At 50.5% G+C, this 25095-nt stretch overlaps 10 protein-coding genes across 10 annotated transcripts; 3 read left to right on the top strand and 7 right to left on the bottom strand.

Moving 5' to 3' along the window:
* Positions 1-89: 89 nt before the first annotated feature.
* BO79DRAFT_157344 (uncharacterized protein) lies at positions 90-1843 on the bottom strand (the record flags this gene model as incomplete). The annotated part of the gene is made up of 7 exons (XM_025678860.1): positions 90-580; positions 645-709; positions 775-1172; positions 1237-1341; positions 1400-1560; positions 1658-1690; positions 1717-1843. Coding segments are annotated over 7 exons (1380 nt in total), but the record flags the coding sequence as incomplete, so codon positions are not given.
* A 1052-nt stretch (positions 1844-2895) lies between these two features.
* BO79DRAFT_240226 (endonuclease/exonuclease/phosphatase family protein) lies at positions 2896-4918 on the bottom strand (the record flags this gene model as incomplete). Its single annotated transcript, XM_025685000.1, has 4 exons — positions 2896-3225; positions 3312-3757; positions 3820-4188; positions 4249-4918. The coding sequence occupies 4 exons, from the start codon at positions 4916-4918 to the stop codon at positions 2896-2898; spliced, it is 1815 nt and encodes a 604-aa protein (XP_025535729.1).
* Positions 4919-5322: 404 nt separating this feature from the next.
* On the bottom strand, positions 5323-7720 carry BO79DRAFT_240225 (glutamine--tRNA ligase). The gene is made up of 3 exons (XM_025684999.1): positions 7117-7720; positions 5715-7063; positions 5323-5640 (listed from the first exon to the last, which is right to left on the bottom strand). Exons 1-3 carry the CDS (start codon positions 7562-7564, stop codon positions 5557-5559), a joined length of 1881 nt encoding a protein of 626 aa, XP_025535728.1. The 5' UTR covers positions 7565-7720; the 3' UTR covers positions 5323-5556.
* A 554-nt stretch (positions 7721-8274) lies between these two features.
* Positions 8275-9186, bottom strand: BO79DRAFT_211134 (hemerythrin domain-containing protein). The gene is made up of 3 exons (XM_025682960.1): positions 9124-9186; positions 8808-9057; positions 8275-8744 (listed from the first exon to the last, which is right to left on the bottom strand). The coding sequence occupies exons 2-3, from the start codon at positions 8895-8897 to the stop codon at positions 8301-8303; spliced, it is 534 nt and encodes a 177-aa protein (XP_025535727.1). The 5' UTR covers positions 8898-9057; positions 9124-9186; the 3' UTR covers positions 8275-8300.
* Positions 9187-12233: 3047 nt separating this feature from the next.
* On the top strand, positions 12234-14169 carry BO79DRAFT_157384 (siderochrome-iron transporter; the record flags this gene model as incomplete). Its single annotated transcript, XM_025678864.1, has 3 exons — positions 12234-12508; positions 12569-13182; positions 13232-14169. The coding sequence occupies 3 exons, from the start codon at positions 12234-12236 to the stop codon at positions 14167-14169; spliced, it is 1827 nt and encodes a 608-aa protein (XP_025535726.1).
* A 520-nt stretch (positions 14170-14689) lies between these two features.
* On the top strand, positions 14690-16720 carry BO79DRAFT_274265 (Ras-GEF domain-containing protein; the record flags this gene model as incomplete). Its single annotated transcript, XM_025687584.1, has 3 exons — positions 14690-15982; positions 16045-16261; positions 16335-16720. 3 exons carry the CDS (start codon positions 14690-14692, stop codon positions 16718-16720), a joined length of 1896 nt encoding a protein of 631 aa, XP_025535725.1.
* Positions 16721-16941: 221 nt separating this feature from the next.
* BO79DRAFT_290217 (uncharacterized protein) lies at positions 16942-18049 on the bottom strand. The gene is made up of 2 exons (XM_025688867.1): positions 17668-18049; positions 16942-17608 (listed from the first exon to the last, which is right to left on the bottom strand). The coding sequence occupies exon 2, from the start codon at positions 17585-17587 to the stop codon at positions 17180-17182; it is 408 nt and encodes a 135-aa protein (XP_025535724.1). The 5' UTR covers positions 17588-17608; positions 17668-18049; the 3' UTR covers positions 16942-17179.
* Positions 18050-18974: 925 nt separating this feature from the next.
* Positions 18975-21217, bottom strand: BO79DRAFT_247891 (fungal specific transcription factor domain-containing protein; the record flags this gene model as incomplete). The annotated part of the gene is made up of 5 exons (XM_025685676.1): positions 18975-19239; positions 19297-20069; positions 20129-20879; positions 20927-20977; positions 21171-21217. 5 exons carry the CDS (start codon positions 21215-21217, stop codon positions 18975-18977), a joined length of 1887 nt encoding a protein of 628 aa, XP_025535723.1.
* Positions 21218-21903: 686 nt separating this feature from the next.
* On the bottom strand, positions 21904-22935 carry BO79DRAFT_211132 (NAD-dependent epimerase/dehydratase family protein). The gene has a single exon (XM_025682959.1). It carries the CDS (start codon positions 22890-22892, stop codon positions 21984-21986), a length of 909 nt encoding a protein of 302 aa, XP_025535722.1. The 5' UTR covers positions 22893-22935; the 3' UTR covers positions 21904-21983.
* Positions 22936-23353: 418 nt separating this feature from the next.
* BO79DRAFT_240221 (uncharacterized protein) lies at positions 23354-24451 on the top strand. The gene is made up of 2 exons (XM_025684998.1): positions 23354-23950; positions 24095-24451. The coding sequence occupies exons 1-2, from the start codon at positions 23446-23448 to the stop codon at positions 24313-24315; spliced, it is 726 nt and encodes a 241-aa protein (XP_025535721.1). The 5' UTR covers positions 23354-23445; the 3' UTR covers positions 24316-24451.
* Positions 24452-25095: the final 644 nt, after the last annotated feature.

Here is a 25095-nt window from a genome sequence, read left to right as displayed (position 1 = left end):
ATATGCCCAACTCCACCAATGCCAACCAAACCCATTCCATCCCAAAAACAAGACCAAGAACAAATAACCACAAAGAAGAAAATCTCTCTCTAAGCAGAAGTCGTAACCAACACCTCCCTCCTAACACTAATAATCCCGGGAAACTTCATTCCGATGCCATTCCCACCACCATTAACCGTAGCCCCATTCTTAGGCAATATCGGATACTCATCCACCCTGCCCCCATGGCCATGTCCACTCTCCCCACCATCAGCAACATCCACATCCGTATCTACCCTCTCCCCCGTCTCAACACTATACATCGTCGTCCCATATAACCGCTCATCGTGGGCGTGCATCGCCATGCGATCGTCGAATTCAGATGGTGGAGTGCGCGTAGTGTTGGTGTCGAGGGAGCGGAGCGGGACGGAGAAGTTTCGTTGCTTGTTGCGGGTGCTCGGCCACGGATCGGAGGTGTATTCGTTGCCTCGGGTCGAGGGGTTGAATTTGCGCAGGATTGGTCGGAGAGTTGCCATGCTGCCGGCGAAGATGCCTAGGCCGGTTTCGATGTTGGACCAGATTGCTATGGGGGTTGTTGCCCCTATTATTCTTTGTTAGTATTCGGTGTAGTTTGGTAAGGTGGGGGGTTATTGGGGAAGGCGTACAGAGGTAGTCGACGCTGTAGAGGGTGTGGATGTAAGGGATGCGGATGAAGACGGCGATAGAGGCACTGTTCAGTCCATTGGGGTTAGTATGTGTGGTTGAGTGGAGGGTACTAAAGGCTATAGTACATACACGCAAGCCATACCCAACAGTCCAGCGACAGCAAATTTTACATCACGCTTCATGTTGAGTTTCCGGACTAGCAGGATCGGAAGAATAGCGATAGTGAGGTCGAACAGCGCAGAGGAGGCGCTAAAGGCGTACAGTCCGCCCACGATAATGTGCATATTCATGCAAGATCCGGGACCTTTGTATGCGGTGGATAATTGGTTCCAGAAGTACGACATGGGGTGGCATTGCACGAGGACCATGATGAAGAAGATGAGACCGGCGATGACGACAATTCCTCCGACGAGGCAGACGGTTATCCGGTGGGTTCGGTCGATTGTCACGCGCAGGATGAAGATGCTGACGGATATCTTGCAGAGAATGGAGGCGAGAGCGTAGCCGATGTCGCAGTAGAACCAGTACTACCATCATATCTTGGTCAGCGGTTGGGGTTGGGGAATGATGCTGTGAGGTTGCAGTGTTTACCTCCATTGCGGTCGTCCGCTGGTGATTGGTTAACTCGGTCAAGTGTTTCCCTGTACCGTACAGACTGCCTCCGATCATGCAGCCCGAGAACATGGCATAGAAGAGCTATATCCGACGTCAGTGTATTGTTTCATTAGAATTGTAGAGGAAGAAGGTAGCTCACCAATGCCAGAACCATAACCCCATCATCCCACCCAAACGCCTTGACAACTGCCAGGCGGACATAGCATCGTAGAATCGTCGTCACAGACGCCAAAGCAAAGAAGACAGCAGCTACTGCTCGTACTTCTAATGACCGATCTACGGCCATGATGGTGATGCGAGCTGGCCAGCAGGCGAGAAGTGACAGCAGCAGCAGCAGCAGCAGCGACAGTGTAACATCTGCGGGAATCCAATGGGATGGAAAAAGATATTATGAAACAAGAGTTGCCATAAGCGAACGTGACGTACCAGACTGGCGAAAGAATGGTTAGACTCAACTGCCGACGATTTCAGCGACGCCGCTCATGGGCGTTAGGGTTCCTGGAACACCCATGGATGAGACGCCGATGGAAACAGGTCTGACTGGATGAGACGGCACAGCACGGAAAGCTTGAGGTCCACTTGCGCAGGACAAGAACCGTAAAACAGATGATATTGTGAGGGGAAGGGGGCGAACTGTGCTTGTGCGCCCGTTGGGAAGTAGATGAGATCTTAGATTAGCGATCAGGGTGTCCACAGTTGAGACTTTGGACTTATTGGAGAGAGAGAGAAGCCTACTACCAGTGGGTCCTCGCGACGGGGCGCAGGCCGAATTTTTCAGCTGAACCACGTGGGATCCGCCGCTGAACGTGGCCACTGACTGGTCGCTACCGCTGAAATTCGGTGATTCTCGTGTTTGTTCTGGTTTGTGAGTCGGCTTTGGTTCGGACGTTTTGCTGTTTGTTGTCTGTTTACCTTGAATGCTGGTCCACTGGCCCTGGCGCTCAGGCCTTCGGGGTTGAGGACCTCACTGGACGAGCAGAGACGACGCTACAGCCAGCCACCTGGCTAGTCCTGCTAGTAGTGCGCTGAGGATGCCATGCTGCACGGTTAATTATAAGATCACGAAGGGTTGCTGAGATCTAGACCAGGGTCTTGAGGAAATTGTCAGGGGGGACTACTGAGATTGTTTGCAGCGCCTTGCCCATTGTGTTTTCCATCAATGCAACTCATCCTGAGGTACAAGTAAGACAACAAGTTCCCCGCAGAATTTCACACGAGTCTCCTAATGCATAGTATAGCTTTCCACTTAGCAGCATGAATACATTCGCTGTGTCTCTGCTTCGCTTCCTGCCTCAGGCATGAACAGTGTGCCCCGAGTCATGAACTCCGGATGCGGCAGTGGGTCGAGCCGCACAGATGAAGCAATAAAATTGAAACGAACCATGTCAGGCACACATCGCTACGCGGCAATACGAGATTAATAAATATTTGGAGACACGCAAAACTCAATTATTAAAAGTATTGCTTGTCCGATGGGTTTGTAGCTCCACTGATAAAAGATTTTATTGTGCTGCCATGTGTCTTAGCTCGATTAGATCGGGGTTGCGGACCCTTCTCATTTAAGCATGGGCTTGCGACTGCTTGCTCCTGAATAGAAGGTTCGAAGCATATGGAAAGAGAAACAGCTGGCGGTGCTTACTCGCACATGTTGAACAGAGCAACAGTGGGATCGTGATCCGATAACTCATCGTCTGTCGACACCCACGTGTTGACATGGATATGCTCCATCTTGGCCCCAGACGTCAACGCGGAACTCACATACATGTGGTCCAATGATTCGCAGTTCTGGTTATAGAGATAGGTATATCTCTCGGTTGCAGGAATGCCAGTAACGTCCTCAAGGTCTTGCAGCTTGGACTCGGATACAAACACCTCCAGAGGCTCGACAGACGCATACTCGTTAAAGTCACCGGCGGTGATAATTTTCGCATCGGAATTGACCTCCAGTATGGAGGTAACAAATTTCTACGCCATCCACGGTTAGATTCTGTTCGGTTCCAGACAAACACAACCAAGATGAGAGAAATCGTTAGCGCGAAAATGGTACTCACAGCAACCACTTTAGCCTGGTCCACGCGGTTCTCCACCCATCCGTTGACGGGGGGTCGCGGATCGCCCTCCAGCGAAGTGCTGTCATATTTGGAGGTGAAGTGCACGTTGATAGTGTAGAAGGTGTTCTTGCCATCCAGGGTCTCCCATTGGGCTACCAATGGCTTGCGACTGTCATCCCAGGCCTCGTTGGAGGGATCAATCAGACCTGGGTTGTAGCTTAGATTGCCGTCGGAGAGGACGGAGGTGGAGTCATTGCTGGATCCAGGATTGTAGTTTCGCAGTCGTACCACCGATGGGTCATAGAGGTACGCTGGCCGGATATTACCGCCGCGTTCTCCGCCGCTCGTGTCATTCTCCGGATCGATGTCAGTGTAGTTGTACGCGACTCCGCCGTGCTCTTCGATCGCACTAGCGAGCTTGGACAGTGTCAGGCTGGCGGAGACGACTGGTGTCATGAATGTCAGTGACATGATCTTATCAAGATATTGTGGAGAGGATTGATATTACCGCCATCATCAGTTGCTCCGCTGTTGTCCTGGATCTCTTGTAGAAACAGGACGGTCGGACTGTTCAGATACCTGGCGATATGCCCCCCGATCCCACTCATGGTGGTCGAGTCCGGAGAGAAATTATCCACGTTGTAATCTCCGACAGTGATGGAGCTGCAGGTTCCGTCCGCCTTGAGGGTCGTCGCCGTGGCCTCCGTGGTGTTGGACTCGGTCTTCTTCAAGGCAGTCAGGGGTAGCAACGTATAGAAGCCATATGCTTGTGTTATGATACCGGTGATGTCCTCGAGGGTGTCTCCCAATTTGGTATCAGTTGGGTTCCTGGTCCCATCTAATGGAGATCCGATGACGATGGATTCCGGGTTAGAGTCTACAGTCAAACACCATGTCAGTAACTACTTGACAGAATAACGGAGTCGGGCAATCAAACCATTTGCACGCATGGTCAGCCCGCCCCGGTCATTCTTGCCCGTCACCGGCCAGTCCCCAATTACCCAAGTATCGCCATATGAATTGGCCTTGCTGATGGCTGTGAGTCCGGTCAAAGTAGCGAGTTCACCACTCAGGCTCTGCCAAAAGTCCATGCCAAACTCAGTCGGCTCCAAAACTGGATTCTTAGTGGAAAGCCGACTAGAACCGCCGGGTAGGCTGAAGACATCGCCATTGTCCAGGGAAGAGTACTGCTCAGTAGGAGGATCCAAGCCATCCACTCCGATGACGATGGGAGTGACGGTATTATCGCTGGACAGCACCTCGATGTCGGATGGAGACTCAATCTCAGTGGTATAGACGTAGCTGGACGAGGATCGGTATTCCGCGACCTTTCCACTCAGGGTGACAATGTCGCCGACCGTGACTTTCGACACACCACTACTACCATACACATAGATAGAGTTGGAGGTCCGGGAGTCTGAATCGGCATCCGTGGCGCGAATGTAGAACCCGCTGGAACCTTTAGCTGTGACAAGGCCCGTGACACCGGAGACACTCTTTCCTTTGTAGGAAGAAACGTATCGGTCGCCGTTGATCTCGGGGATTGTCACGGCCAGCGCGCTCTGGAAGAGCAGTGCTGCCGCATACAGCGAGGGGATCATGCGCATGGTGTGCAAGAGATCTGCAGCTGCTTAGTGAATTGTTGTTCGAAAGCGAATACCGGCATTGTGAAGAGAGCAGGGTTTTTATAAGGGCGACTGTTTCCCATCATTGGGGGTGAATATTGCTTGATAGGGTTCATCTCTACATCAGTGTATAGCAGTAGTAAGTATAGATAGCAAACAGACACCCGTATCAAGGCGGCAGTGGGAAATTACGGTTAATTAAGATAAGAATGCTGGCAGCCACTGACAATCCATCGAAACACCCACGTTTGAGACATCCGATGCAGCCAAGACCTCCCCGATGTCACGTCGGTCGGAGCCGACGGCCCTGACGAAACCGGGAGATCATATTGTACCTGATTATACTGGAGTACTCCCCGTAGTGGGAGCAGTAAAGATAGAGCCGGCGGAAGAATCTTCTTGCTGATTACTGCAGTTCAAAGCCTGCCAATGATGCTCGCTATTCACAGCCACATGACATTCGTTACCCAAATCTATGTTTCCTGCAACTGGCACACCGTGGAGCCTGCCGACCGCAAGGTGGCCTGTGCCTCCTCTAACTCCTTCTTCGCCTTCCCTCTGCCCGGTACCTGATCCCATCACGCGTAAAATCTAAACCCATTCATTCGTCAAAAGACCTCTCAGCTGCTCTTGCTCACATCCTGTTTCAGGGAAACGATGCGGTTCAGCACAACCCGGTCATCCGTAGAATCCGAATCGACCGCCTGGTATACCGGTTAGCAATGGATCTCAAAGCGGAAAAAATAAATGTTGAGGAAATGTTGTCAGGGATACTCACGAAGTAAGCAACACGCATCGCCTGGAACCGGACACTTTCCGGTCCACTCTTGGTCTTCTCTCCCGCAGCCTCGGGCCAGGGAGCCCGGCGGCGCACCTCATCAAAGCCGGCCTCAATCAGGGCGTCGTTGTAGATGGTCTCGCTGTTGGGGTTAATGTCCTTCAGGAAGCCACCCTCCACAGAGTTCGGGTCATCCGACTTGAACAGCTGGTCGTGGATGCGAACCTCCACCTTGCGCGAGTTGTCCGGGACCCAGTGGATGTACGTCTTGGGCTTTGCGCCGGAGCGGTCCAGAACGGCCCGGATCTCCGTGACCTTTCCCTCGGCATCCTTCGTGAAGGTCGTGGCCTTGAGGGGATAGGGGGACCTCCACAGACCGACACTCTTGCCGGGGGCGAGACGGAAGTAACCCTTGCTATCCTCCTCGCGGAAGTCGGAGCGGTCAATGTAGACGGTCTTGGTGAAGGGAAGCTTGTGGGAGCCCATCTTGGGGTCCTTGGGCGAGAATGGCACGTCCAAGTCAAGCTCCTGGGCCTCAAGAGATTCAAAGTCCTCAATGACAACAGGAACGGGGTCAAGGACCAGCATCAAACGCGGAACACGGGTCTCAAGGTAGGTACGAACAGACTGTTCGAAACGAGCAATCTGGATGACGGACTTGGAGGTAGTCACACCCAATTCGTTGATGAAGGAAAGGATGGCCTCCGGGGGAACACCACGGCGACGCAGCGCGATCAGGGTGTACAGACGAGGGTCGTCCCAACCACGCACGTAACCTTCATCAACAAGCTTCTTCAGCTTTCTCTTGCTCATGACCGTTCCGCTGACCTCCATGCGGCTGTATTCACGCTGCATAGGCTCGTAGACTTCCAAGGTCTTGTTGAGCCATTCATAACTCTCACGCGACAGTACGAATTCGGTGGTGCAAAGACTGTGGGTAATACCCTCGAAACTATCGCACAGGCAGTGGGCAAAGTCATAGGTGGGGTAGATCTTCCACTGGTCCTTGGTACGGTGGTGCTCCGCGTTGAGGACACGGTAGGCAGCCAGATCCGAGTACATCTGCGGGTTGGGGTTGTCAAGCTCCTGCTTCATGCGCAGGAACGCCGTCTGAGGTGCGTACTTTCCGTCGCGCATATCACGGAATTTTTGCAAGTTGGTTTCCACGTCCTGCTCGGCGTCCTTGCAGCGGAACCTAGGGCCGTTCTTCTCACCACCACGCTGCAACTTGATCTCAGCATCGCTGCAGTGGCAGACATATGCGCGTCCAATCTTGATCATCTTCTCGGCGAGCTCGTACAGCTTATCAAAGTGGTCACTCGAGTGGGTAACAGCGTGCGGCTTGAATCCTAATTTTGGTCGGTCAGTCATGTCCGCATGACTATGCTCACATCTGCCTTACCGAGCCACTCAATGATATCCTCAATCGCGGTGAAGTATTTCTCCTCCTCTGCCTCGGGGTTGGTGTCGTCGAATCTCAAGATCGTCTTTCCGCCGTGGTGTCTCGCGAAGCCGAAGTTGATCGCAATGGCCTTGGAGTGACCCAGGTGCAGGTATCCATTGGGCTCCGGGGGGAATCGGGTCAAGGGAGTAACGGGTCGCTCGTTGTAGACATTGGCAAGGAAGCCCTGCTTGAACATGGCGTCCGGATCGATGGGGGCCTCCTCCGGCTTGGGCGTCGCGGGGCCCTGGGGCTTCGGGGTCGCAGCAGGCTTCGGAGGAGCGTTGGCTTTGGCGGCCTTTTTGGCACGCTTCTGCATGCGCTTCTTCAACTCGCCCTTGGAGACCATCTCACCGGTCTCCTCGTCGAGCTGGAGCTTGGCAGTGGCTTCCGCGATTGCGTCCGCCATCTTGACGTTTTGTCGGAGGGGTCCTCCAAGCGCAACAAGTGGGTATGAATGGGTAATTAGTGCCTCGAGAAGAGGATATCCGCAGCAATTCCCGGATGAAGCTACCTCAAGCTAAATGCCAGGAGAGAGCGAGCGGCGTGAGTCGCGTGAGTCAAGGATGGGTAGCACCAGAATGTTTGGTTATCAGCGATCGGCGGGGGAGGGGAATCTTTTGTGGCGGCTTATGTCATCGTCGGGCACCATCACGTGAGACACCACTTGCTGCCTTGTTCTTCAGGCTGACAATGACTCTCCCCATTGCAACTGTCGTTTCATTTACTAACCATATAATTTATAATAAATGAAATAAATTCAATAGACCCAAAATGCGAGTTCATTGAGCTCGTCGTAGGTACTAAAACGAGTACTTATCACTTAGTTCTACGGCACGGTAATCCTGGTGTTTTATATATTGGCCGGACTCTATGATGGGCACAATAGTACTACTCATTACAGCAGTTGGGATGACAAAACATGATGATAGTATTTCAGGTGAGATACTACCCAGTCTGACTTGACAGAAAATTACCTGACTTTAGGTATTAGTCTATGAACTCCTAATAGTGGTTTGCGATTTCGGCCTTCTATCAATATTGCGAAGAGTACAGTGACTACAACGGATTCGCAAAGGTTTCTATGCCACCCTCTCATGAATCAAGTATCCAACTAAACCATATTGTATAAGAGCACCGTTTATTTACATGGGTATCCTCGGCATCTCCTCTTTGGTCCAGTACCGTCTCATATTCTCTGCTCCCAAGGTCTTCACCTCCTGGTCCAAATGCGTCCAAAGAACCTCTCTCCAGCCCTCCATCTTTTCCCGTAAAACATCGAATTCCAACTCTTGCTTTCCCTCCTGACACTCCTCTAGATACTGTTGGAACTCTTCCAGTCCTTTATGGATCTGCCGATGCTGTCGCAAGAGTTCAGCAGCTTGGCGACCCCGGCCCGTGCGAAATTCAGGCATCTTCTTCGCCAAATGAGGGAAGACATGGTTCTCCTCAATGCTATGATGAATCTCCAGATGTTGAGCAAAGCGCAGTCCCTCGGCGATGAACTGTCGCATCTTCATATACGGGGGTAGTCGGCCGCTAGTCGAGGCCTCCCAGAGCATGTTCCATGATAGACGGAGGAGTCCATGCTGGATGGAAAGGTTAATGACAAACGAGACAATCGCCTGCCTTAGATCGAGATAATAACTTACGTAGTACTCCATTTGCTCTGCGGCTCGATTATATATCTTGAAGTCCTTCGCCGATAGCGGCGGCTCATTTTGCTGCTCGGAGTTGGTCATGATGGGCGTTGCAGCTGCGTTCGTCAACAACCGGCCTGGAAGATAAGGGCGAAGCCTCAAGGACGAGAGAGACGGTGTTGGCAGCAGAGATATGCGGCGACTGGCGTGAAACATGAATGGGGGTTCGATATGCAATATAACAAAACTACGGATGCGGATACTTTCTCACATAAGCCATCATGATCGGATCACCTTCCATTGGGAGGGACTCGCAGAGATTACTTACCATGTACTGTTGTATGCCTATCTCATTAATATTGATCGCCGCTGAGCGTCGTGACAGGCAATGGCATAGTATCTTTGGTCTTAATCCACCAGTCTGCGGGGAAGAAATTGTAATCTTTGAATCCGGGAGGAAATGATTTGGCCCTCATTTGTAAGCCATGACCAATCAGGGCTAAGTACTCACCCCACCCATGATTTATACTAGAAGATAGGAGACTAATGTCAATAATAAGAGGGAACAATTATTTGATACTTTGTTAGAATATTCTCATAGTTTATTGTGTATGTTTCAGACTGTGAATTGCTATATGCACTTGATCGTAAGAGAACCAGATGTACGAGGTCGCGCTTCGCGTCCCCTTACCCGTTTGTATAATCACAGTTTTATTGATATTCGAAAGCAGAGAGTAGTGTAAGAAAGGTAAAAATAATTATCGTCAGTCTGCAGTTCAACTTTTAAGATTATAGAGGTATAGGAAGCGAGGAAACAAAAATAGTACGCATGTACCTTCTCTCGAATGATGTTTCTTGGGAAGAGTTCGGAGTATACCTTCCTCAGTCATATGTTCCACGAGTTAGTGATCATGATCGACAGTGGCAACAATATGTAGAAATAAATTCTCATGGATGTAAAAACAAGGTAATCATGGTCCGGATGGTAAGACATCATACAATAAGACCAATAGAAGAGAAGCAATAGGTAAGCCATGCACAAAGAAGTGTAGATCTCTAAGCCAGATAATTAACCCTTCCGTCAGTGAGGGATAATCAGTTTGAATACGAGGAACAGCATCGCCAGTCACCATGCTAGTCTTAGCTTCTAGGAGGGTGCCCTGAAAAGGTGCATAAGGCTGGTGTTCAGAAGTGTCACTCCGCGATGCCGAAAGTATACTCCAGAATGACGCTACGCTTTACCGAAATAAGCATCTAGTGATAATAAACCCACAGCGATCATGATTCTGAAACCGGAACAAAAGCAGGGACTGTATGCTGATTGCGGTTACTGATGTAATATTATAATAGCCGCCAATGGCTAGCATTAGCCGGTCTTTGCGCCTGAAAAATCCGAATGGTGGCGTCCTGGAGGAGCTTAATCCTGGCGTCTGATAGTGTGGGGGTCATGAAGGTCGTGCGTAAGAACTAAATCTCGGCTAATGTTTGATTGACAAGCATGGAAATGCTATACGACTCTCTGACCCTCCAGTAACGCATGGGTCAAGGTACAATGGTTACATAGACCAGGTTAATGTATCGTCACCAGCAAGCAGGTTGACCAGAGATTGTGTCTGTTATCGCAAGGAAAGGATTTTACTTGCGAGAGTAGAGACTGTCCAAAAATTAGGCATAGTACTACAAACGTTTAAACCATGGAAAGGTGGTATCGGGAGAGGACATGGGACGGAATTTTGTTTTGCACCTGAGACAACAGAGAAGAGCGACCTTGTCAAGAGGATTGAGAAACCACACAAAGTACCTTACCTGCTTTGTTCAATGACTGGTGGCTGGGGAAGAGTCAACTGGCTGTACTCACTAACGAGTAAATCGTTACTTAATCGTTCTGAAACACTAGCACTATACATTCAGCTGACGTATCTCGGTCCACATAAATGATCTTTCACCGATTGACAAGGGAGTATTTGAATCGGAGTCCCTCGAAAAAAGCTAACATCCGAATCAGTTCAGCAACAATTGGTTTTGGATTTTATCAAGACTACGCTGAAAGAGCTTTTCATGAAGAAGCCTCATATCCCCGGAAGAACCCGGCAGACGAACATTGCTACAAAGCTTTGCCCTAAGTTGCCGCAGCTCACCCACTTAATCAAAGCTTGGGTAGTTTCTTTTTCCACTGCAGCTGAAATTATGTCATGGATTTGCTGCATACAGCCGACTTGAAGCAGATAGATGGCCGAAAATGGCCATAGCTTGCGAATGGCGATCCGAAGCCGACCCACTCACACACAAAATTCCCTCCTCAAAGGTGACACATATGAATACGGAGACACTCTTACTTTGGAGAACAGGGATATTGATTATGATAACTTTAACTTAGAACTCTTAGTCTGTGCGCCATCAAGGGACTGACTCAATTTATTAAGCTCATTTCCACAGACTCCTTCGGCCCTCAAGATCATACATCCTGAAGCCCAATTGGCTAAGCCGAGACGGCCTATGATTATCATTTTCACGGTGTTGGAACAGATCTCGCGTGTTCTTACCCTGGATCGGACCTATCTGGCAACCCTTGCAAGGGCAGATAGGAGGACATTGTCCCTTGGCGGTCCCGCGGCTGCGTCACACAACCAGAGCTTACGTGCCTTCGTACCACAACCATTTTACGTCAATTTAGTTCTTAGTGGACAATTGATGAAATCCCATGTAGTATGATGACCAACGAAGGTAGTGCAACGATTCAGGCTTGCGAAAGTGCCTTCCACAGTCATAGCAGACAATCTATATTCCTTCTAGTGAGGTAATGCCATTGTTATTCGTACCGAGGGCCATGGTTGCCAGTTGGAATTTCCCACCCGAGATGATCGGCGCCGTGAGCTTAATACTACAGTCAGGCTGCCTTTCAAGCCTAACAAGATTTGTGAATATGGAATGTGTGAGTGTGACTTCCCGTGCCTGAGTGGATCCTGGACCCATCGAACCAGTGAAAAGGCCTGCCCACGAAGCAATCAATCACAATGCCAGTCAGAGCCTGTAGCCAAGGGTCTATCACGCGCTGCCTTGCCAAGGAAGGAAGGGCTGAAGTCGATCGCCATTTCATTGGAAGAGAGCGATGCCAGGACCACACCATTAGATTTTTATCTGATCCCACACTACGTTATCTGATCCGCGCTGCCATCGCCCATTCGTGCCAGTCAAGATGCATGATGCCTGGGTTCACCCAGAGATCTACATCGGGAAGCGCGCCTCGTGCAAAATGGATACACTACTCCTGCATGCGATGCTCCGATGCTCGCAGCCTGTCCGCTCCCTCGGAATGTTGAAAACCGCACTCATGGCCGCCTCGTCGTCGCACATTACCTGATCACGGAGGACTACGCCCTGAGGACTATCAAACTACTCACATTCCTTACCTCTCTTTTGATTTAGTGGTCACCAGCCATGAGCCCTACCCTCATCACTCGAGGCCGCAATGATGTGCAGCTAGCACAAAATGTGGCTGGTGCGGATTTCAAAGACTTCAGCTACGAGGTGGAAGTCACCTCTCCCAGCAACGGAGAGGAGAATCCTGATGAGATCACTCTTGAGGCCTGGCAAGCGGACGAGGCTCAAAAGTCGGCCAACGTGGTGACCCACGATGCACCTCGTGGTATGCAGCAGGCGGAGGCTGCAGCATTGGCTTGGAGTAAGAAGATGGCTTATCTCACTTATGCACTGTGAGTCCCCCACTCCTATAATGATATCTCATATCTGACATGATCTGTTTCCGACCACAGGATCTGGCTTTCCTTCTTTATGTTAGCGCTACAGTCCTCGGTCAGCAGCAATGTGATCCAGAACGCCTACGCCAACTTTGAAGCTGCCCCTGAAGTGAGTACGGCAGGCATTGCAGCTAGCGTGATCAGTGGCGTCGTCCGACTTCCTGCAGCGAAGTTGTTGAACGTCTGGGGAAGAACGGAAGGGTTCCTAGTCTTCGTCGGTGTTTACCTCCTTGGACTTGTCATCCTTGCAGCATGCAACAATCCCAGCTCCTATGCAGCCGGTTATGTTCTGTACTGGGTCGGATATGATGCTGTCTATCTCATCCTCGATGTCTTCATGGCCGATACTGCCGGAATGCGTAACCGAGCTTTCGCCTTTGGTTTCGCCAGCACTCCTTTTATCTGCACTGCATTCACCGGCCCCTTGGCTGCCGAGTCAATCATCAAGAGAGCATCATGGCGATGGGGATACGGTATCTTTGCTATTGTGATGCCGTTTGTATTCATTCCTCTGGCTGTGATATTCAAATTCTACCAACGAAAGGCGGAGAGTATGTATATCTACGGTCGGGAGCCAAGTGGCCGGACTTTCTGGGAATCAGTAGTCCACTACTTCCATGAATTCGACGGTAAGCACAATCCTCTTTGTTTCAATTGACATCTCTGACTCTCCTGCAGTAATTGGTGCATTCCTCTTGACCGCTGCCTTCCTCCTCCTCCTACTCCCATTCAGTCTCGCATCTTACGGACGCGCCGAGTATAAGAGTGCCGCTTTTATCTCCATGATCATCATTGGATTCGTGCTGTTCGTTTTATTTGGCCTCTGGGAGCGATTCGGGGCGCGCAACCACTTCATCAAGTGGCGCGTTTTCAAGCAGCCCACGGTAATAGGGGCTTGCGGTCTTGCAGCCTGTCTCTTCTTCAGTTACTACACATGGGAGCTTTACTTCTACAACTTCTGCATGGTTGTTTACGATCTGAGTATCGGCATGGCCGGCTACGTCGGGCAGATTTACAACGTTGGCTCGTGCTTCTGGTCTGCTGTGTTCGGCATAACGGTCTATGTCACCCGGCAGTTCAAGTATACCTGTTTGGGATTCGGACTGCCCTTGGTCCTACTAGGGGCAGGGTTGATGATCCACTTTCGATCGGCCGGTGGAGGCATCGGGTATATTGTGATGTGTCAGATATTCATTGCCTTTGGAGGTGGCACACTGGTCATTGGTGAAGACATGGCTGTCATGGCTGCCTCTGATCGTGAGGGAGTCCCCATGATGCTTTCCCTGATTGGTCTTTTTTCAAGTCTAGGTGGTGCAGTAGGCTACGCAGTTGCCGCTGCCATCTACACCAACACCTTCCCTGGTGCACTGAGGGATGCATTACCCGAGGGCAGCAAGGACAAAGCGATGGAGATCTATGTGGGCGGGTACCTCACGCAGCTCGAGTATCCCGTTGGTTCCGCCATTCGTGATGCGATCAATGCGGCCTATGGGGTCTACATGAAGTATGCGTGTATTGCGGCTGTAGTGGCTATGGCGATGGGGATTCCTTGCGTGGCCATATGGAAGAACTTCAGGCTGAACAAGCCACAACAGAACAAGGGCCAGGTGATTTGAGGATGTGTGTATAGAGGTTCTGTAGAGTAGGATACAAGATACCATGATAGTCATTGCTTCCATAATAGTCATTGCTTCTATGATTGTCATTCCTTCTATGATTGTCATTCCTTCCGTAATAGTCATTGCTCCATGTTAGTCACTGCTTTTATAGTAGTCGTTGCATCTGTTGTAGTCGTTGCGTCCATAATAGTCACTGCTTCCATGATGGTCAGGCTACTACGCTGATTTTTCACAAAGACTCACCGGAGTAGAATAGCTCCGCCATAACGTAACGGTAGAAGATGATAGATCAAACTCCGAAGACCTCTCGTTAAGGAAAAGCCCTCCGAGACCCGAGTGGGATCACTTTGCTGCCCATCACAAGCGTCCCAGAAGCCATTCTATCTTGGCAGCTGCCATCAGAAGAAGAGAACCAGCCGACGACAAGCGCACCAGCCCAATCATAGGCAACCGTGACCGCCGAACCCACCCGAGACACGCACGGTGAGCAGACTATGAACGCGCTAACACGCAGAAAATGGCTCAGGTGGAGCCGTGCGATGGCCTTGCCTTACTCAATGTGGAGATGATGAGGCCGATCCGCGTCGGTGATAAGATTGATAAATGCTGGGCGATGTCGGAACTTGTGCGCCCCTGGCCCTACCTCGCTCAAGACATCCGGGAAGTGACGCACAACGTCCATTCTATGTGGGCTGGTGGGGTTCCAGACCCGTGGTTCCAGCGCTATACTCGCTTCCCTCTTACTCGCGTGCGGACTATTGTCCACTATCGTCTACTTGCACCAGGCTGCCGGTGTCACCCCGGACATAAACCCCTCTTGCCCCAAGCACGTCGACTGGCCAGTGCAGCGTCTCTATCCGACCTCGACTATGCACGAAACAATACGCCCGCGACAATGTCTTCCAGCTCCCAGCACGCCAGGAAATGGTCGACGATGCCGATCGACACGAATGCGGCCCCGTTCTTGAGCCTCGACTACGAGGATGAGGTTGTTTACGAGGACGACCAACGCCAAACCATCAAACACGCCTCCATCTGTGGGCTGGTTGAGCAACTGACACGCCACGATCGGCTAGATGTTTCATTCAACGAGACCTTTCTTATGACCTACCCGACCTTCGTCTGCGGCCGGGAACTCTTTGAGATTCTCCTCCAACGACTGAACATGCCCCCACCTCCAGGCCTCAGCGACTCTGACCTCTCACGATGGACCGAACAGAAGCAGAAGACCGTCCGCTTCCGTGTCATCAACATACTCAAGACCTGGCTGGAGCGGTACTGGATGGAACCACCCACTGAATCAACAATGGACTTCCTCCGACACATCCACGCCCACGTTCAACCTCTCGCCAACGTTCCCACTGCCTCGCAACTCATCACCATCATCGAGCACCGCTTGAAGGGTCAAGACATCCTCAAACGTTACATGACTCCCCCAAACAGCACCGTGCCGAAACCACTTACCCCGAGGAACATGAAGAAGCTCAAGCTCCTCGACCTGGACCCGATGGAGATCGCTCGCCAACTTACCATTATCGAATCACGTCTCTTCGCTCGAATCAAACCTACCGAGTGTCTCAACAAGTCGTGGCAGAAGAAAGATACCGATAGACCACTATCTATTCCTCCCTCACGCCGCACCAGCACCAGCACAACCAGCAGCACCAGTTCTATCGAACGCACCACCGGTGTCAACGCCACGATTCTACACTCCAACCAGCTCGCCAACTGGGTGGGAGAGATGATCCTGGCCCACGATGAGATGAAGAAGCGTGTCTCTATGATCAAGCAGTTTGTCAATATTGCCGACGTATGCTCCCCCCTTGCTCTGACAGTCTCAACCCACATGCTAACGCAGAGTGCTATCAATAGAACTGCCGTACCCTCAACAACTTCGCAACCATGATGTCCATAATCTCCGGCCTAGCCACAAGCCCCATCTACCGTCTCCACCGCACCTGGACGCAAGTGAGCCCCAAGACACGCAAACTCCTCGAAGACATGCAAAGCCTCATGTCCAGCGACAAGAACTTTATCAAGTACCGAGAAAAGCTCCGCGCAGCAGGCCCACCACGCATTCCCTTCCTCGGTATGCATCCTAATCAACTCCCCGCCTCCTTTCCAACTAGATATTACCATACTAACACCAAACCGTAATGAAGGAACCTACCTAACCGACCTCACCTTCATCGAAGACGGCATCCCAAGTCACACCCCGCCCCCGAACGTGATGATAAACTTCAGCAAGCGGATCAAAGTCGCTGACACCCTGCGCGAGATTGAAAGCTGTCAGGCTGTCGGGTACAGTTTGCTTCCTGTGCCTGAGATACAGGAGTTTATTGTCCGGAATGTGCAGGCGGCGGGAGGTGATGTCGAGGGCATGTATGAGAGGAGTTTGACGTTGGAGCCGAGGATGGCTGGTGAGGAGAAGATGAATATGGGGCAGCTGGCGGTGGGTATGGTTGGGATGAATATGGGGAGGGGAGGGTATATTTCTACAGGAAGTCATATGAGTTCGGTGGTTATTGCTAGTATGGCTTTGCGGTAGTTGAGGGTATGACAAGAAGCAGGGCTTATGAGGTATGATGTTATGAGGTTATTGATATGGTTTGGTTTGGAGAACTAGGTGTTTCAGGATATCGTGTTAACTGGTTGAGGTGGCTTCTTCGGTTCTTTATGAGATAGCATGTTGTAATCGATAGAAGATAGGCTTTCGCACTATGTCCATTGCAAAAATTGTTCAAAATAAAAGCTTCCAGACTGTATCTAGGGCTAATTAATATTGTCTCTCTTCAACCGTATGAAATGCACAGCACATCAATTCAGTCAGACATAGATCAAAATCTCCACAGCAGGTAATTTAACACAAAATACAGAACCAAAGCAATAATCTAAACAACATTCCCCATCCCGACAGGGAGCGACACCCTTCAAACCAATAAACCATACATAATACACAAGAACGAAATCAATAACCGAAATCCCAATCCCAATCCACAAAAACTTCCTACTCAACCGCAATTCTCACCTGATCAAAATCAACGACAGCCCTGAATTCCCTAAACTTCACATAAACAGTAACAACAACACCCCGCCCATTATACTCCGCCTCTCCCGGAGGCACTTTAACGGCAAAGGACGAAGTCTTGGGACCGGGGAACCGTTCGCGGAATGCCTCCATATTGGCGAAGCGAATAGCCACGGCGTCGACGTATGCCTTATCGGTTTCAAAGTCAACGGCGACGGAGGTTATGTTGGGGTTCTCGCGTGGTGGAGCGGGGAGGATGAAGTGCACGGCACCCTGCTTTGCATCGGGTCTTGATGGCTGCACGATGGCGCCGCCTCTGTCCGGGCGGATTTTGAGGGCCGGGTCGGCGATGGCGCCGGAGCCGGGGCCTTGGAGCCAGATTGCCATTTTGGTTGTGTGTGTGGGTGGCTTTGGGTGTTGTTAGTTGGGGGGATGTGTTTGGTGGAGAGGGTATGGGTTGTACTCACACTTGTTTTGGTTGTAGGTTGAATGAGGTCTGATTGTCTTGTAGTAGTAGAGGATGTTGTTTGGTCACTGAGTGCTATCTGGGATAAGACCAGACGGGACAGGGACTTATATAAGTATTTGAAAAGGATACGGAGTTAGCATCATTGTCCATTGGTCGTTGTATGAAGCTACCCAAGAGAGTCGAGGCTCCAGGAAGGCGACGTTGTCCACTTCCATTAGCTGGGGAATCAGCTTGCAGTGTGTTGTAGAGTGGGCATTGGTGAGCAATATTGGAACGAGGCGACCAATTGATGTGAACACATTGTGATGCTAAGGGCTTAGTTTATCTTGTCATCCAAGAAGTTTCTGTACGTGGTGAGAAGGAGAAACAAATTATGAAGAAGATGAATGCATCTGGGATAGTTCGTTACGTGAGGCAAAGTATGAACAGCCTCCCCTTGACTACGGCATTAACAGAGGTATTATAGGCACGTGACTACTTGTCCCTGAGTTATAGTGCTAAAGTCACCCAAAAACCCCGGTCGCACGTACTAAATCGGACATTATAACCTACAAATAGGCGTAGATCGACAGGAGAAGGTATGGCCTGCTTGGTAGCAATATTCGCGTTCCATAATGGTTGGGTAGAAATGCGGCCTTACGATGAAATGTGGTCTCCATGAACAGATACAACGACACGTGCAAGTCCCCATTCCCACCCAATGTATGAGGCAGTGGGCACATATAATTAGCTCGCGAATGCTGATCCGGGTGCGCTGTTCAGCAAGGCTGAGGGTCCAAGTGTGGGTATCCCTCGGCCAAGTGTCGGTGAAGCTGACAAAGCGGGTAGCGAGGGCAAAGAATGAGGAATTCGAAAGAAACGAATGGTCTTGATCAGTAGCACTATGTAGGCACCCACTAGTGACTCACGGGTCTAATGTTCTATCACGGTGCGCATCATTGCCTATCTATTGTTTGAAACATGTTGGAGCGCTATAGGAAGTCGAGAACATTTATCCCTAGAATGGGGTTAAGCGAGTCCTCGACACCGACCAATTCACAGGATCAGAAGACAGAATCACAGAATTAATTTGTGTATAATTCTATTTGTATGTATAAATCGAGCATAAAGATTGCAGCCTAATATCCAAACCTAACTCAATATACACTCGCGCATATGCGCCATACTATATGGCGGTGACTTCAAAGTCATAATACATGGGTATCTTGAGCAATGACTCCAGTAAGCAATATCAACAAGAAGGGGAGAACTGTAAAGCTCTCAGGGGAATAGACATCTACAGATGCCTAAATGAGGAAGGAGACGTCACGATTGGGTGAGCTGCCTCTGGCTCCGACGAGCCTTTTCAATAGCGCAGTGGCCAAGTCGGATCAACTCAGCCACGAAATCCGTGACTGTTTGCATATGTGCAATCTCTACTTCCGACGTGCGTCGTCGTCGCATGTCCCTGACAAGGTCCGGGACCACCTTCAGTAGATGTAGATCTTCTTCGACATATGGATCAAGTGGGTTCGCTAAAATGCTGCAAAATATGGTGAGGATGGCAGACATGGGATAGAAAATAATCATCCTATGTGCCATGTTAGTACTGATAGATCGGGCCATGATAAATCATATGACAACGCACCAAAAAGCCTCAGGACGCACTGAGCCAATGACCGTACGAAGAAAATGCAGCGAGGACCGACTAGCCTCCACGGCTAGGAGCATGCTTGAATTCACACCCTCCATCATTCCGTTCTGGCAACTTCTCCATTGTTGACCCCAGGCTTCACATCGACCACTGGCGCGATGGATGGTGCACATCATATAATGATATTCCAGTCGGATGACAATCGGTTGCATGCGGTATATTGGTATCGGATGCTGTTCCTGGAAAGTCCCGAGGGTTGGACGGTGCCCGGGTGGTACATTTAGGCGCCATTGTTCAAGTTCGTCGTCAAGCTCGCGGATATCTTGTAGCAGTTGGGCGTCGGACTTGCGCAGCGCTTTAGCAGAGTAGAGTGTTCGGTAGGTTTTAGACTTGAGCATCGTCAATCGTAGATCCCCCGGAAAGATGGGTATGGTCATGTCGTCGTAGCGGATAGGATTGCCCTCTGTGCTAGGGTATTGAATTTCGGTATAATTCGGTGGAAGTGTGAGATCGCAGTATTCATCGTGGATAACTGGCGGTTGGCCGGACCGGAAACATATCTCCTTGTCGAAGCCATAACAGAGCCAGAATAAGCGACGAAGCATTCGTTGAGATCGCCATTTTCGGTCCTGGGGATCTTTTGAGGACTCTCGGAACGCGTCTACCGTCTCGCTTGTCTCTCCACCAAGCATGAACATGACCCGACATGCCATGGAATGAAATTGGTTGGCTAATTGTAGTTCGCCTGTGAATGTTCGGTATATAGCCTGGAGTCGCAATCAATGAGATGGGCGCTTGGCTGTCAGTGGGTGGAATCAGTTCTCACCTGCATGACCATGGTCTGTAACGTAGGTACACTGACATCGTGCAGAATATACGGGAGGAGGCTTTGCGCCTTGGCAGCGTAGACCGGAGGATCGACCGGGGAAAGACTTGGGGCAGGATCAAGCTCGGCAATGAATGAAAGGAATGCAAGGATACATGCTCTAGACCGGGTACATTCCACAGGCGGAGGCCCATGACATGGTCGATACGCGAGCTCCACGGTATCCCGAAAAAGAACTTCATCCACCACAGGAAAGACCATGCGTTCACCAGAAGTGAAGAAGTGGCTCACGTACTGTTCCACCAACGACCGGTCTGGAAGGTCCGGTGTGACAGAGTGGTTGTAACCATTCTGCGGATGGGGAGTCGTCAGGTGAGGGACCTGGTTTGGGTATTTGTGCGACCAGACATCCTCGAATGTGCCAGGCTCGCCCGTACAGGATCGCACCCACTCCTGGCCGGACTGTGAGAAGCAAGGGATACCACTGTATGTCCGAACCTCACCCAGATAGTGACCGGCAAAGTGGATCTTCCCGAACAGTAGGCCACTACTGGGAGCCGGATTATCCGTCTGAATAAGAAGCTCCGTCGATTCAGCCAAGCTCGGAGACTGCTCAGTATCCAGATGGCCTTTCTCCAATAAAGAAAGACAATTCCTGGGGTGCTGCGTAGTCGAGATCGACCGTGTGAGAAGCTCCTCAAGCTTCCGCACCCTGTCCTCCAGGTCTTCCTGGTGAGGTCGTCTCAAGGGTCTGAAGAGTTAGTGGAATGCCACATGGAACAAAACATACAATCTCACCTTGGATTGGCGGGTTGAGTGGTCTTCTTTCGTTTGTTCCCGCCAACAGGCCTATCAAAGGTACAATCCAGGTTATGGTGGCGGCACCAATTACAGGGGACCGATGTATCACATTGGATCTGACCCGCGGGAAAGGTTAATAGACTATTGCAAATTGGACTGAAAGTGGACACCCGAAGCGCAACCTACTTTTCTCCGATGGCACGAGTCACAGGCCCGAGCAGTACGCCGAAGGGGCACATACCGATCCCCCTCGGGGGTAGGGCTGGACTCCGGCACGCGCGCCTGCATGTTACAATGTCGATCCAAGGGATCCCAGGGACAAAAGCGCGAGTGGGGACCAATCAGCAAAAATGACAGCAGGTGCTATGGACCGCCTAAGGCAAGAGCTAAACCGAGCAATGGTATGTCAATGGGGCTGCGCGCATATCCGCACAGCAGAACATGACAATCCCTTTGAGGTTCGACGCGCCACCGAGACATCCGGCTCGGTCCTGCCGCTTAGTCATCGGTACCGGCCACTGGCTCTCCGGTAACCCAATTGGGATATCCTTTCAATATATGCCATATCATGATAATGCGAAATAAAAATAGAGAAAGATAGGGGATTATACTCAACATCGGTACGTTTAATTTCCCGCCATAGGATTTTTAGCTCATGAAAATCTCGGTGGCATTCATGCACTGCCATCATCTCTTTTCGGCAATATCGGGTTCAACCGCCAAAAAGAGGGCCTTGAGCCGCGGCTATTTTAGTGATATCCGCATTGGGTTTACCGTTAATCAAAGTGCCTCGGAGTGTCTCGGCTACACACATATTATTTGCTGCGTGGCCTGATTGTTAACTCCGAGCTGCCAGTGGGCCTGACAGGGTCACATTTATGCACCTGAAATGAAGGGCTCGAGGAAAGGTCATAATTATGCAGACATATGCTATGTCATGTTGTCCACCCGGAGGACCACGTTAAGCCATTGCTATGGTTATGAATGAGGCAGCTATCTATGTCTTCGACCTAATCTCCCATCGGATACCTTATTCTGCACCACCATTTATCCTTCACTTCTGAAGACAATCATCCTGCCACCGGTGTTTCTGCTCAAAGCCCAACAACTCCTTCATCTTTCTATTAGTCACTGGGGCCTCCTTCTCCCCCATCTCCCTCGTAATCAGAACATTGGGGCACATCTTCTGCAAGAACTCCGCCGTGCTCGCAGTATTGGTAATCTCATCATTCACCGCATTAAAGACCTGGAACCCCAATCCATCCGTAACAATGCCCCGCTCAAACATCAGCCCGATATCTCTGGCATCCGTATACGCCCATCCATGCACCTTGTACTGCTTCGGCGAATGCACGTACTCCTCAAACCGACTCCGCATTTCCTCCGGCGCGACAATAGCGCCCAGTCGCATGACATAGATATCGGTCCCGAATCGCCGAGCAAAGCTCCGTGCTGTACGTTCCCCAATCACTTTCGTCAGACCATACACGTCCATCGGGTTGGTATCTACCTCCTCGTCAACCGGGAACGAAGGATAATCGACATCCCCTTCTGCAAAAGCAACCCCGTACGCGCAGAGTGAACTGGCAGTTATGATCTTCGGTACGCCTATCCGACATGCGGCTTCGATCACATTATAGGTGGAGAGAGTATTGCCTCGAAATGTCTCGTTATCAGGAACGATCATGTTCCGTGCGTACCCAGCTAGATGAATGACGGCATCGGGGACCTGGCGGAGGGGTTCACGGAAGGGTTCGGTGAGATGGAAATGGGAGTGCAGGGCGCCATGGACTTGGCCGTTGTCGGTGAGATCAACTTTGAGGGTATGGACTTTGTTACTGAGGGGAGCGGTAAGTGGGTTCAGGTCCAGGTTGAGGATGTCGTAGTTCTGGGCGAGGAGGTGGGCAATGATGAATTGGCCGGCTTTGCCGGAGCCACCGGTGATGATGATGCGTTTGGACATAGTGGTGGATGTAAAGGAGTGATCTTTAGAAGTTGAAGGGTAGTTTGGGACATGTTGTGAACAGGAACTGCTGTTGCCTTGGTCTCAGTGGTTTTGTTGCTGGTGCGGGGGTTCGTGGGGGGTCGGGGAATGTCCGGGGAAAGGGCTACTGGAGTGGTTTATTGGATTTCTGGTTCGCGGTGGGACCATCATTACCCATTGTAGATTATACCACAGTGTAGTACTCCATAGTCCGTAACAATATTACTTTGTATTATATACCAGGAAAGACATATCTTCAACTGACAGAAGGATCCGATCGCCATGCAGGATTTATCCAGAAAAGATACTCCGGCGCCAATAAGAATGTTTGGCCCCCGAAACTTGCAGCTAAAATCTCACATGACCATCCATGCCCCTCGCGATCCCTCACCGTCTCGCAAGTCGCCTCAACTCATCTCAACTCGCAAACTCTAGCATCGCAAGTTCTATTTTGTCGCTGCTTATATTGGGAGACAGACTATATTCTCCTAACCTCCAACCCTAATACGCCTCACTCTACACCACCTTCAGAATGTTCCCTCCCGCACCCCGCCCCCGCATCGCCTGCTTCCACGGCGGTGGCTCCAAAGGCGAAATCTACAAGATTCAATGTTCGCGCCTCGCCAGCTTGCTCGAAAACGACTTTGAATTCGTCTTTTTCGACGGTCCCTATACTCGCGACGCCGGTCCCGGCGTCCTCCCCGCCTTCCGCGGCTACGAGCCATACAAATCATGGGTGACGAATGACAGCGACGGCAAAGAACTGGTGGATGGAAGTGGGTATGACGATGTTGGCCGGGACGGGATCGAGAGGGTTTTAAAGCTGATGGTACAAAATGACCGAGAGCAAGATGAGCCAGCCGGTCCATGGGTGGGTGCCATGGGATTTAGTCAAGGAACCAGAATGGTGGGTGGATTGTTGCTGGATCAACAACGCAGAGCTGCCTCGGGCTGGGATGCGAATGAGGGAATCCAGTTAAAATTCGGAGTTTGTTGCATGGGAGCTGGGGCACCGCTGGAATCGGAAGTCTCAAAACGTATGTTTGCTTGTTATTCACTATCTGCTAATGTTTCTTCACGGAGTTATAATCGCCCGTGAGAAGTGTTGTCTCGTTCCTGCCCGACTTACCCTGCATCTACACTTTGGCAGCTTCTGTCGTAAAAATACTGACGTGTCGCAGACTTCAACTTTGAAGATAGCACAGTCTCGCTGCCTACATTGCATGTCCACGGGCTCAAGGACTGGGTACTGCCGCTCAGCCGACTCCAGTACGCGAAATACTATGACTCGAAAACCAAGAAATTGTACGAGGTTGATTACCATCACGCCATGCCATGGAACACACACGAGGTACAGAAATTGGCGGATTTAATACGGCAGATATATAAGGAGAATGCTTGAGACTGGGTGTACCACTGCTAGCTCGGGAGGAGTTGTCTTGTGGATATGGCAGTGGGACGAAGGTCGGGAAATGAGCTATTCAAGACGGAATCATAAATCATGCGAACAGATTTCAGGTTAAACTCATATAATAAAGATAGACATTGATTAGTATTCAAGACGCACTTTCCAAGCTGTTATCAGCTGTCAACTGGCAGACCAGATAGGGCAAATCAGAACAGCACAGGAACCATTTTCCGGCTGTCTCCGTAGTCTTGATCACAGTGCAAACCGCCATCATGGTGCCTGCAACCACATGGTTCCACGCGAGTTGAAAACAATGAAAACATTACTGAAAACATTGAAAACAAGGTTGAAAACACTGAAAACAATGAAAACAGGGGATAGGGCCACGACCCTAGTCACAACACAAGGGGCAACTATTTAAATGCGACCGTAAAATAGAATGCAGCTCTTGCAACTATCACAGCTGGACATCTTGAAAGGGTTTTATACTCCCTGCACGAGTAGCCATCGTTGTCATGATCAGCGAACGGCAAACCATCCCACCTTCATTAAAAAAGAAGCACTTTGCTGAAGGAAACTCAAACTTCCTTATGAAGGTTCCTGCTTCCCTGTTTTCAGTCAGAAACCAGGGAAGCCACCCGACTGGTCGGTATGTCACTATTCGCCTCCCCCCTCTCTCCATGATCAACACCATTACAGTCCTATGATGTCCGACATCCCTTACTTAAATATTGTTCACTTTTTTCTCTGTGGTGAAAAAGAATTGTACCTATT

This window comes from Aspergillus costaricaensis (genome assembly GCF_003184835.1).
Source record: "Aspergillus costaricaensis CBS 115574 unplaced genomic scaffold BO79scaffold_36, whole genome shotgun sequence".
NCBI classification, from domain to species: domain Eukaryota; kingdom Fungi; phylum Ascomycota; class Eurotiomycetes; order Eurotiales; family Aspergillaceae; genus Aspergillus; species Aspergillus costaricensis.
This window is presented reverse-complemented; position numbering and strand designations above follow the sequence as displayed.